The sequence below is a fragment of the Pipistrellus hanaki genome (assembly GCF_964339955.1).
Source record: "Pipistrellus hanaki genome assembly, chromosome: 1".
Classification (NCBI taxonomy): Eukaryota; Metazoa; Chordata; class Mammalia; order Chiroptera; family Vespertilionidae; genus Pipistrellus; species Pipistrellus hanaki.
Genome location: NC_140503.1, coordinates 67,420,248 through 67,432,483, shown reverse-complemented (window position 1 = coordinate 67,432,483; position 12,236 = coordinate 67,420,248). Strand labels below are relative to the sequence as shown.

At 34.2% G+C, this 12,236-nt stretch overlaps 1 protein-coding gene across 1 annotated transcript in view; it reads right to left on the bottom strand.

The window, feature by feature from the left end:
- Window positions 1–12,236, bottom strand: part of AQR (aquarius intron-binding spliceosomal factor) — a 94,162-nt gene that overhangs the window by 65,435 nt on the left and 16,491 nt on the right. Inside the window, exons 4-9 of the mRNA XM_084895360.1 lie at window positions 11,367–11,402; window positions 8,234–8,354; window positions 5,813–5,953; window positions 4,602–4,670; window positions 3,259–3,359; window positions 806–882 (exon numbers count right to left, since the gene is read on the bottom strand). Coding sequence (XP_084751486.1) covers window positions 806–882; window positions 3,259–3,359; window positions 4,602–4,670; window positions 5,813–5,953; window positions 8,234–8,354; window positions 11,367–11,402 — 545 coding nt within the window. The remainder of the gene's footprint in view (window positions 1–805; window positions 883–3,258; window positions 3,360–4,601; window positions 4,671–5,812; window positions 5,954–8,233; window positions 8,355–11,366; window positions 11,403–12,236) is intronic.

The window sequence follows — 12,236 nt, the reverse complement described above, 5'->3', positions numbered from 1 at the left end:
TCAGGAAAATGATCATTATGTATTTAAAGTGTATAGTATATACTTACATGTTTCATCAATAAGTGGGGGCCACAAGGAAAATCCTTTCCATTTTGTCTTGTACCTCATACCTCAAAGAAAATTCTCTTTCTCTCCAGTGTCTGATGTCACTTGAAAACACTGTTCAGTGCCACACTGTAATTCATGTGGACAGGGTCTGTGATTATCTTGTTTACCACTTTGTCTTAGCTCCTTGTGAAGGAACAGGGTCTTGTAACCAAGCTAAAATAATTTGCTTAAAAAAAATGAATGTTTTGCTAACCATGCTGATGCCTTAAATATTTGTGATTTTTTTCACAGCAGTAACAATATTGACTGGTAATATACTTGAAAAGGGGAGGACATACACTTCATCATTTTAATTTGAAATCATTCTGCCCTAGCCAGTTTGGCTCCGTGGATAGAGCGTCAGCGTCAGCCTGCAGACTGAAGGGTACTGGGTTCAATTCCAGGAAAGGGCATGTACCTCAGTTGCAAGCTCGATCCCCAGTCCTGGTCAGAGCTCATGGGGAGGCAACCAACTGATGTTCTCTCTCTTATCTCTTCCTATCCCTTCCACTCTCATTAAAAAAAAAAATTTAAATTTTAAAAAATCAATGGAAAATATCATCAGGTAAGGATTAACAAAAGAATAAAATAAAATAAAAATAAAGTAAAGTAAATAAAATAAAATCACTCTACGGGCAGTTTATAGATTAAAGATTAGTAAATCCTATATGGACGTCTAAATAACTTCACAATAAGCCGAGTAAAAGAAGACAGTTACCAGAAAGTGGGACTGACTTCAGCACACAGATAAACTTCTGGATGAGCTGTGAAAGAAATCTTCTTTCTTGATAGGCTCTAAAATCACATTCAGAATGACCAATCATTTTGAAAAGCAATTATTTCAAAAGTAAAAGATACTGAACAAGTCTTTCTTACATTGTTCAAATGTTCATCTCTCTCTGAAATTGGGGCCATAAACTGAACATAAAACCTCTTCTCTGTATGTAAAGACAGTATTACATGAAGAGCCTCATCCCTGGCCTAATAAACAACTAAAAAAAGCACCTTTCTTCTTCAGGTAAAAGCTTTCACTTGTGACTCAAAGGTCAGGACAAGATAGTTTCCAAAATTTCATGCATAGTCTGCCCTTAACATAAAATATCTATTTAGGTACCCGTATTTTCCGGCGTATAAGACGACCCCCTAATTTTACAGTTAAAACATAGGTTTAGGCCTATATTCGCTGTATAAGACTCCCCCCCACTTCAAAGAAAAGACTTACTTTGCCGTCAAGATCTGCAGGTAATTTTTGTGCGATTTTGGTCTTTTGCCCCCGATTTTCAGTTGACTTTTTTTCGTTTCAAAGGTCGTCTTATACGCCAGAAAATACGGTATGTAGTTAAAATAAGATGAGCGGTTTTATACTATAATATGCTTAAAAGCATTAAATATAGTAATGTCTAAAAATTAAATGTAAGTTTAAAAAGTAATTTCTACTCCTTATTAATTTAAATAGCTAGCAGGAGAATTAGAGGGTTCCATGCCCAAATGGCTGAAAGAATTCAGAGGAACAGGGCAGAAAATAAGTTTGGGCGGAAGAAACAATTGGTGTTATTTGCTTAAGACAAATTGGGGTTCATGGCAATGCATCCAAACAGAAGCATACAGCAAAGAGTTACACAAAGGTAGGAAAGTGTGGAAGTCAGGGCCAGAGAGATTTAAGGGTAAATCATATTGAGGTAATAGAAAGAGAGGGTTTAAAAGAAAAGTACACAGATGATGAAAAGATCATGTATTAGTCCAAAAGGAGTGAAAAAAAGCAATTAAAGGTGGAGAAAGAAAAAAGATACTGCTAGGGCAGTCACATAGTAAACAAGGTAAGAGCACAATTATTCAATAGATCAGTTAGCCTCAAAGGGATAAAGAAATAAACTTCTTAAGAGTATGCAGATCCTTTCTCTGTGTCCTTATAATAGAACTCTCGTTGAGACTTTTATCCAATGGATAATAATGACTATTAAAATAACCCATAACCCTCTGCTGCTTCTTTAATCCTTATAGGTGATTTGTTTTTCTCTAGCATGTATCACCATCTAATATACTATATGATTCACCTGTTTATAGCTGTCTTCCCCAACTAGACTGTAAGCTTCACAAGGGCAGGAATTACTTTCCATCATGCTCTCTGCTGTATCATCTATGCCAATGCTAAGAGTGCGGGAGTAAGAAAAAGACAGAAAACTTGGATCGACAGCCTGAAGATTGTGGAGAAAACTGCAAACCATCCATGACAGACAGACTATGGACAAGAGGCAGGGAGAAGACCACTGGTGTATGGTAAACCCTCAATTTTGCAGACTTCAATTTAACGAACTTCGGATTTAACAGACATTTCCAGTCTGTATGTCCTATGCGACATTTAACACCCTGTTCATTTGAAATTGCTTTTAATCAAGATTTGCTTATAATTAAATCAACAGGTTATTTTTTTGTTATTGATTTTTTTTTTTTTTTGACAAATTTTAATGAATAGGCCATATGTTGGAAAAAACACTGTGGTGATTTTGCCAATATAAATAAATACTATATATTTACAACTATAGTCTACACATTTAAATCCAAGAGTCACCACTTGTAAACAATGTTCAGCAAATGATTAGCACGTGATCACACTGCATTGTGCTTGGTAATTGGTTCTGTTGTTGAGTGCATGACTTTCTGCAGCAGTTGTAATGTGTGCCAGTACATGTTCCCATTTGCACTAAGCCACGCCCTAGCCATATACATTTGTTTACTCGCAGTGACAGATGAATGTACCCATTTACTAAACCTATTCAGTATAAATATAAAATTACAGTAATACATATAGAAAACTGTTCTGTGAAATTAAGCTTTTCATACATACTTAATTCTAATTACACAAATATGTCTAAATAAGTAAAAACAGGTAAACTAATTTGTCAAATTTTTCATGTATGCATTTGGAAAACCTAATTTATTATATAATGGACTTTCAGGTTTAATAGACACCCCTCACCCAAATTAGTCCATTATATCAAGGTTTTACTGTGCTTATCCCTCAGGCAGACAGAGAAGGAAAATGTGGTAAAAACACTTCTTAATCATTTATCTGGTTCACTAATATGTAAAGAAACAACAAACCAGTCAACATCATCTAAGACCCACAACCCAGCATGATAAACCAACAAGAATTAAGCTTTGAAAACATACTGTTCTCTTGCTTCTGGATCCATCTTTTCATCATTCTTTTTAATCAAGTTCCAGAATTTTCTTAGCTTAGGTGTCTTTTTTAATTCTAATTCCAAGCGTGCCTGAAAGAATTACAAGATATTAAATCACCAGTAACCTCAAAGTTTACAAGAACAAAAATTAGATAAACTATTAGTTTTCTAATGTATGAATATAACAGAGGGCAATGGGATAAAACCTGAAAGCAATGACAAAACCTGAAAACTAAGAAATGAATAACTGTATTTTTAAAAACTGTTCAATTCTAACACTTGTTAATAGAAAAAAACTAAGACAAAAGAAAATCCCTTTTCTGTCAAGATTTTAAGCTCAATAATCATTTAAATTCCCTTATTTCTAAAATTAATTTCAGTTCAAAAAATAGGAGCATTAAGATTTATGAGCAAGATGATTCAAACAGTTTGAAAAAAGAGTCTGCAGCAATAAACATAAAACAGATATAAGTAAAAAAAAAAAAATCACCATATTTTTTATAGCATTTTTTCACTTACTATTAATTATTTATATGTGTCTGTTCATCCCATTAACTGATACATAAAATGAGCTTGCATATCTGAGTGTCTGCAAAAACACCCATGCAGGAAATGGAATCCTAAATAAACTATTACACTGAAATTTGAGTTTTAACTTTACTCCCAAGGTCTGTTAATTTAACTTTGATATCAGTATATATTTCTAGTAAGGATCTGATAAAACAAAAGAAGTCATTGATATTAAACATGATCTAGACCTTCTCCTATAGCTGTATGTATATTCCAATCAAGGAAAATAAAAATTCAATTCTGTATTGAGTCTCATCCAAAGACATATATAAGAATAACCATAGCCTGGCTGGTGTGGCTCAGTAGTTGAGCCAGGAGGTCATGGTTTGATTCCCGGTCAGGGCACATGCCCAGGTTTTGGGTTCGATCCTGTGTGGGACGTGCAGGAGGCAGCTGATTGATGTCTCTCTCAACATTGATGTTTCTCTCTCCTTCTCCCTTCCTCTCTGAACTCAAAATACTAAAAAAGAAAAAGAATAACTATTTTGCTAAATTAAAGCCCTTCTATATGAACTCAATAGATACTACCTTATTTCACTTTATAGTACTACAATTAAGTAAAATATACATTGGTTTACACATAAGAATTTTAAAACTAAACCTATGATAAAATTAATGTATGATAAATTAGATACATTTTTTTCAGCAGGAAAAGGGATTTTTAGCTACCGTTTTATATTCATATTAAAGCTACATAGGCTAAAAAACACATATTGCACTTATAACTTATATACAAGTAAATTTCCGAATTCAGATACTTACAGGCTGTAAGCCCATCCACATTGGGAGGGAGATAAGCTGCTGTACTTGACTTCGTATCAAGTCTACTTCCTGTTTAAAACATGAATTAAACAAGTTTATAAACACATGGAGCATTTTAATCTAAGTCTTTACATATGCAGCATACCATCTTTTTAAATTCTGGGGGTGGGAGGAATACGACTGATACTTTTAAATTAATGACACTGTAATATTAAGAAGTTCAATGCTTTGTTTTAAAAGATATTTCCCCTGAGGAGCAATGGCTCAGGTTTAGCTAATTCAGTGTCCCCAGCAACTTTAAAGATCATGAGAACTGACCATAAATTGAAAAAATATAGAGCACTTAAATAAGTTGGCTTTAAGTTAGTTAAACATAGCACCAAACTAATACTAATTAAATCTCATTTCTGTTCAGTTTTATATAAGGAATCACATCTATTTATATTTGCTTTGTTTGGTTTAATAAATGTTAAAGATGTAAAAGTGACAATAAAAGGAGATTTTTTATGCCTTTACAAGATCCATATGAGACAGTACATGGAAACGGGTAATAACCATCCCTCTATCAGCCTTCAGTCTCCAGCACAGGAAACAACCCCATGCATTCTCCGGCAGGGGTCTAAGTGCACTATCAATTCAGAAGCACTTATCTTTAAATAAATAGGCATATATATTCAGATAACCACAGGAGGGAAGCGCAAATAAAATATTAATTTATTGTAAATATTTAATTTTTTATAAGATAATCTTATGAAGGGTTAGAAATGTATCATATACAACCCAAGAGATTTTCAAAGATCGTCCACAAGTGCCCTTACTCAGTCAACTCAAAACAAGCCTCCTGCTGACCTGCCAGCCTGCGGTGAAGAATGACTGAGAGTAACGAAGGTGCTTTTGTGTGCAGCTATAGCACAGATCTCATCATTCAAATGTCCTATTAACCAGACTCTCTGCTGCTCTACCTTGGAGAATTTCAGTTCTCATTATCATTTTTCTTAGAGTCTAATAGAAAAAAGAGAGAGCAAGTCCAAATCTATGAAAAAGCAAACATCTTATAAAATGGTTAAGAAGTGGCTGAAATTAAGCTGCTAGCATTATCCTCATTGCCCACTGCTGTGAATGAAGAGTTGCTACAGAGATAATATCATCTACAGTCAACTTAAAAGAACAAAAAAAACTTGAAAGTTCGCCGAAAGATAAAGTAAAATTACCAAACTATTGAAGCAGTGATCAAGAAAAAGCAATAAGACCGTCTGTTCATGGAGTGAAAATTCACCATCAGTTTCAGCCAATGCTGCTTTCAAGATGCACTTGAAAAAGAATGGGAAGTGGTCGGGCTTCTTCTTGAAAGTCTGAGAAGAGAAAAAATAAAAATTCATTTTGAAATAGCTTGCTCATTTCTTTTTCTTCCTTAAACAAGCACTGGTAGACCTTTTTAGGAGTCTACTTAAAAAAACAATTACCAAAAGATTATTTGCTGCCAAAACCGGTTTGGCTCAGTGGTAGAGCATTGGTCTGCGGACTGAAAGGTCCCAGGTTAGATTCCGGTCAAGGGCATGTACGTTGGTTGCGGGCACATCCCCGGTAGGGGGTGTGCAAGAGGCAGCCAGTCGATGTTACTCTCTCATCGACGTTTCTAGCTCTCTATCTCTCTCCCTTCCTCTCTGTAAAAAATCAATAAAATATATTAAAAAAAAAAAAAAAAAGATTATTTGCTTATTTATAATTAACTAGAGGTCCAGTGCACAGATTTGTGCACGGGTGGGGTCCCTCAGCCCTCTCACAATCCAGGACCCCTTGGAGGATGTCTGACTGCCGGTTTCGAGAGATGTAGTAGTGTGCAAAGCTGCAGGTGGCCTGGGAGGAGCCCAAATCTGGGAGGGCACTGCGCCACTCCTACTCATCCTAACCTTGCTACGCCTGCTGCTGCTGAGACCTGCATCTGGCACCAATTGATCAGCTGAGAGGCACTCCCGCTGTGTCAGCACACTGACCACTAGAGGGCAGCTCCTGAGTTGAGCATCTGCTCCCTGGTGGTCAGTGCACATCATAGACTGGTCAAAACGTGGGCTGTGCTTAGGGTTTTATATAGATAGATAGATGGTAGCAAGTCAAATAGTATAGGTTTCTGGACTATTGAAAGTTGCAGAAATCTTTGGCTAATACAATAATGGCTTTAATTTCTTTATCTTTTCTTCTGTAGATTATGCCTGTAACTACCTTAGGCTTTATTATCTCAGTTAGGATCTGAAGTGGTTTAATTCTTCTGATTTAAACAAAAGAAACAGCATCTTCAGCAAAAATTATAGTGCTCCAACTCTGCCGAAGCCGGTTTGGCTCAGGGGTAGAGCGTCGGCCTGCGGACTGAAAGGTCCCGGGTTTGATTCTGGTCAAGGGCATGTACATTGGTTGCGGGCACATCCCCGGTGGGGGGTGTGCAGGAGGCAGCTGGTCGATGTTTCTCTCTCATCAACGTTTCTGGCTCTCTATCTCTCTCCCTTCCTCTCTGTAAAAAAAATCAATAAAATATATTAAAAAAAAAAAATAATGCTCCAACTCTAATTAATCTCAAGGACATCCTCTCCTGTTTTATATTCCCACTTTACTCTTAACATGTAAAAAATGTTTTGTGTTTTTTAAAAGTATGTATAATGTAAAAATATTTAATTCTCTCTTTGATCTACCTCTCAGTTTCTGCCACATCTCTCTCCTTTCATAGACAAGTGCTCCAAATGTACGGCACATACTGGTTTTCATTCACTTCTCTAAAACAGCTTCCACCCATCGCAGCCCCAAAACTGCCACACTGTCAAGTCCAAAGGATTCTTACTCACCCTCAACTCCTGTTCAGTGTGCTGCAGGCTCCTCTCCCCTTTTTCCCTTAAGAGGCAGTGGTTACCTAAAGTTCTAGCTTCGTTCTTCTTCTACCCGCCCAATACCGCACTACCAAATGCTAATGATTCCAAATACACTTCTGTCCAGATTTCTCCCTTTAGTTCTAATCTTACATTCCTCTGTAGTAATATTTTACATTCCAAAGGCAATTTAAATTGATAAATCCAAAACTCAATTCAACAATTCTGTGCCCTCCAAAGTATTCCGCAATCCTCTCTAAATTTTGAACCTCCACTGACAAGTCTCTATTACATTAAGCACAAAGAGAAAATGTCAGTCTATTAGAAGATTCAAAACAGTAAAACAGATCCCAAATCAGAGACAAAGAGAAAACTGAAATTACAGTATAAACATCTGTCTTGACTTTGGAAACACTATTTTATACAAATGAAACTACAATTGTGAAATAAGGCACTGCAAAATTAGCTCACTTGAGCATTATCTATCTGCACTAATTAATATAAACTTCACTTTATTTGATGTAAAAGTCTTTATAATCCATGTCATTCTTTTTTTTTAAGCACAAAGCAGAAAAATAATTCCACATTCATAATTTTTTAATTAATAGTAAATTAGTTTGAAGAAAATATTGAAACCAAATTAAATCTAATATTCTTTCTCTCAATGTTTATTATTGGATAAAATTCTGTTCTGAAAACATTATTTAGTACGAGTAAAAAGTTCTACTTTGCAATGGCTTTAAGTGAGTACAGAATGAAGTAACTTAAATTTGTTACCTCCCATGCAGGGACATTTTCTCTGAATTTCTCATTCACCATACAACAGATGGACATTAAATAGGCCTTGCTGGACACTTCCGGGGAATAATTCATCCAGAGGTAATTTTCAAGATACTGGCTGTGAAGAGTGAAAAGACATAGGGTATTTCTTTAGTTACTGACATTTGTAATATGTCATTCACCTGAAAAGCATTAATTTCTACATTTATAATTTGAGAAACCTTCACAAATTTACTTATAAAATGTCACTGCTTCTTACTACAACTTATGTATAGCAAATGTAGCTTTGGAGAATGAGAGTGTTATATTTCAAATAGGAAGACATCAAAGGTTACTGACATGTAATTATCACCACGAGAACATTAGGTCTGCCTTTACCTACGGATCTTTGTAGAGTAATAAAAATATTTGACAAATGTCAATTTTAAAACAAAATGACATGATGGGCAGTTTCAGAGAGAAAGGTAATAGAGAATTAACCCTGACTCCTATCAGAACCAAGTGACTTCATAAGAAACATACTTAACAATCAAGAGTCTTTATAATATTTAATTTATGAGATATTCAACATAAGTCAGTTTTCAAGAAAACTGGCATTTTCCCCTTAAGATGCCAAAATTCTTATTTTAAGACCTTGGTGAAAATATTCTTAATCAAATTACATATTTCTGATTCCAAAAACATAATTAGTCATTTCTTATGCAGGGTAGTTATAAGCATCAGTTCCTGTACTGGGCTATACTCTAAAGCAGCGGTTACCAACCTTTTGAACCTCAAGGACCACTAGTTGGCGACTGCTGCTCTAAAGCACTAATTTTTGAAAAACAGGATTTGTTGTTCCTACTTTAAATCATTCTACATGCATAACATTTTAATCACTTACACACACACACACACACACACACACACAATTAAGTGTTTTAGATTCTGCTATGCTCACTAACTTTTCTATTACTTCTATGCTTCAAAGTATTTGCTCACATTGGTATTTCCATGAGTCTTATCTTTAGCAATCCTTCTTGCTTAATATGTGAGAGCCTAGGAAACTGGATATGGAATATTTTACTCAAAATAATGTTCAAGGCTTCAAATTATAAACTAAAGTGCTCTTTCATAAATAAAATGCATGAAAAATCATTTTACTCCTTTCTTACATATTTAAATTCCTTCTTTCTAAATTATGTCCATTAGAATTTCTGTTAGCAATAGTCTGTTATTGTGTTTGAAATATCTTTATTTCATGACAATTTATCCGGTTATATAACTCTTTCTAGATTGATAGCTGTGTTTTTTTCTACTTACTAATCTTATTATTATTTTCTCTATCATTATAATTGAGAATTTTACATTCAATCTATTTTTTTTCTTCCTCTTAGAGTAATCTATCTTTTTATTGAGAAGATTTAAAGATCTTCACTCTTTCTTTGTTGCTCTGTTCACACTTTGCATTCTCACATAGAAATTATATAAAAGACCCTGAAAGGTAACCAGTTTTTCAGTTATTAAAAATCATTCACTGTCACTGTTGCCTGCGATCTGTTCTGTTGCTTTCTCCTTCAGTTCCTACAATGCTTTGATATTTGCCAGGACCATAGAATTCTTGCTTTATTCTAATTGTATATCAGCATCCTCTTGATTTTTTCCTGTCTTCTTGAGATGATATGAAGGAAAGGGCATTATTAACCTAAGGGCCAGATGGGTCCAATTCCTAGCCTCAGTATATCCCTTTATAAAATAAGAAAGATTTTACTGGGGTTATTTAGTAACCTCAGTATGCTTTCTAGTCTTTTTTTGTTTTTTTTTAATATATTTTATTGATTTGTACAGAGAGGAAGGGAGAGAGATAGAGAGTTAGAAACATTGATGAGAGAGAGTCATCAATCAACTGCCTCTTGCACACCCCCTACTGGGGATATGCCGCAACCAAGGTACATGCCCTTAACCGGAATCGAACCTGGGACCTTTCAGTCCCCAAGCCGACGCTCTATCCATTGAGCCAAACCGGTTTCGGCTGCTTTCTAGTCTTGACATTAAGTCTAAAATATTACCAATCTGTGGAGGGAATGTCAGATATCCCTCTTTATCATTTTTTTAATAGAAGTGTTTTATTTTATACGAATAACCATGTTGTAGTTCAGGGTATCTCTCTAAAGGCAGGTCCAATTAAGCATTGAATACTTAAATGATATCAAGTATTCAATACAACACATTTTTAGGCTATAGTAGCTAGTCAACTTACTAGTTAATCCATAACTATAAACTTTAATTTCTCTCTGTAAAACTGTTAAGAACACCTACTTTAAGCCATTTGTTTGTGAGGATCAAATCAGTGTTGTGTAGGTAGTAACAGTTGTCAAAAGAGAGACTCTGACCTCTGATGCAGACTGAACCTCAAGGTAGTGTAGCAACAGAAAAATGAGCTTTGGCATCAGAAATTGGCATCCCAACTCTACCAATTACTTGAATGCATTATCTTCAACAAATTACTTCATCTCTCTGATCTCAGTTTCTTCCTCCACTAAATGTAAAGTATAATACTGAATTTGCAGGGTTGCTATAAGAGCTCTGTATGTAAAATATTTAACACTGTGCCTACCTAGTACAAGACAAGTATTCAATAAATGGTAAATATTACTATAAAAAACAACAACGCTGGCTTTTATTTCTAGCCTACATTGTCATACCTGGTTGAAATATAATCTAATTTACTGTCATGATCTAAAAATTGTACATTCTCTTTAGTCTGAAATATTCATAAGTGGCTAGGTCAGAACAAGGCTGCCTTGGTAATAGCAACATAGCTTGGAAGGGGAAAAAATGGCTATAGAATGAACTCCAATTTACTTACACTGATGACTAGTGGAACCAAGTAAGAGTTCAGAAACTGCTCAGCACACACTATCTTAATTATTGAGAAACAATTCAAAATACTATTTATAATGACAATTAGCATCATCTTTGAAAACAAAGGATATCATATACATATTCCAAAATAAGCAAATCACAATACAAATCTTCAAAAATTTAGAATTATTTTCTTAACCACTCACAGAAATGTGTAAAAATTGTATCTAAATGTTAAATCATATTGTCATATTTAACTTCATCAAAGTAAAGACTTTTAACTCACCTAAATTCCAAGAGCATTATCTTTCTGATGGCAAACCTAAAATTATAAAAATAAACAATAAAAATATTTAAATATTTTTAAATAGAAAATAAATAGAAAATAGAAATAGAAATATATATACAAAAATAAAAAATAATTAGAAAATATAAACATTTCTGATTTATTAGTGTAGATGTATTTTAGATGTTTTAATTGATTCACATATCACAATAATCATACTTACTAATAGATATGCACTGATAAAAGCTAATTTTGCTTTTAGATTTTTTTGGTTTGTGCTTTGTTTCAGAGTAGTTTAATTTTTAAACACTGCCAAAGAACAGTAACAAGTTCTTATGTAAGAAGCACAATCAGCACCATGACATACCAGGATATAACAGAGATTCACAGCCAAATAATTCTAATCAAAACACAAATGTTTGTTGATGTTCATAATATTGGATTGAAATTGCCAAATGCCTGCATATTTCAATTTCTTAAAAATGACCAACACTCTTTCATTTAATATTGAAATAAAAACAAGAGACACATGTATGATATATATCACCATGTCTGGGAATTAGACTTTTCACATACTTTGTAGTCTTAACATTAAGTCTAAAATATTATAAAATTGTGGAGGCAGTATCAGTTATCCCTCTTTATTTTTTAATACAAGTATTTCATTTTATATGAATAAACCATGCTATAATTCAGGGTATTTCTCCAAAGGCAGGTCCAAAGGCCCACTAATTTAGTTTTATTTGTATATTAGAAACAAAGTAGCCAGACCAGGACTCTGCCACTGGAAAATAGCCTCTGGCTTTAAAAACTAAATGAATTATTTTATATCCTATCTAATAAAAGAGTAACATGCAAATTGTCACTACA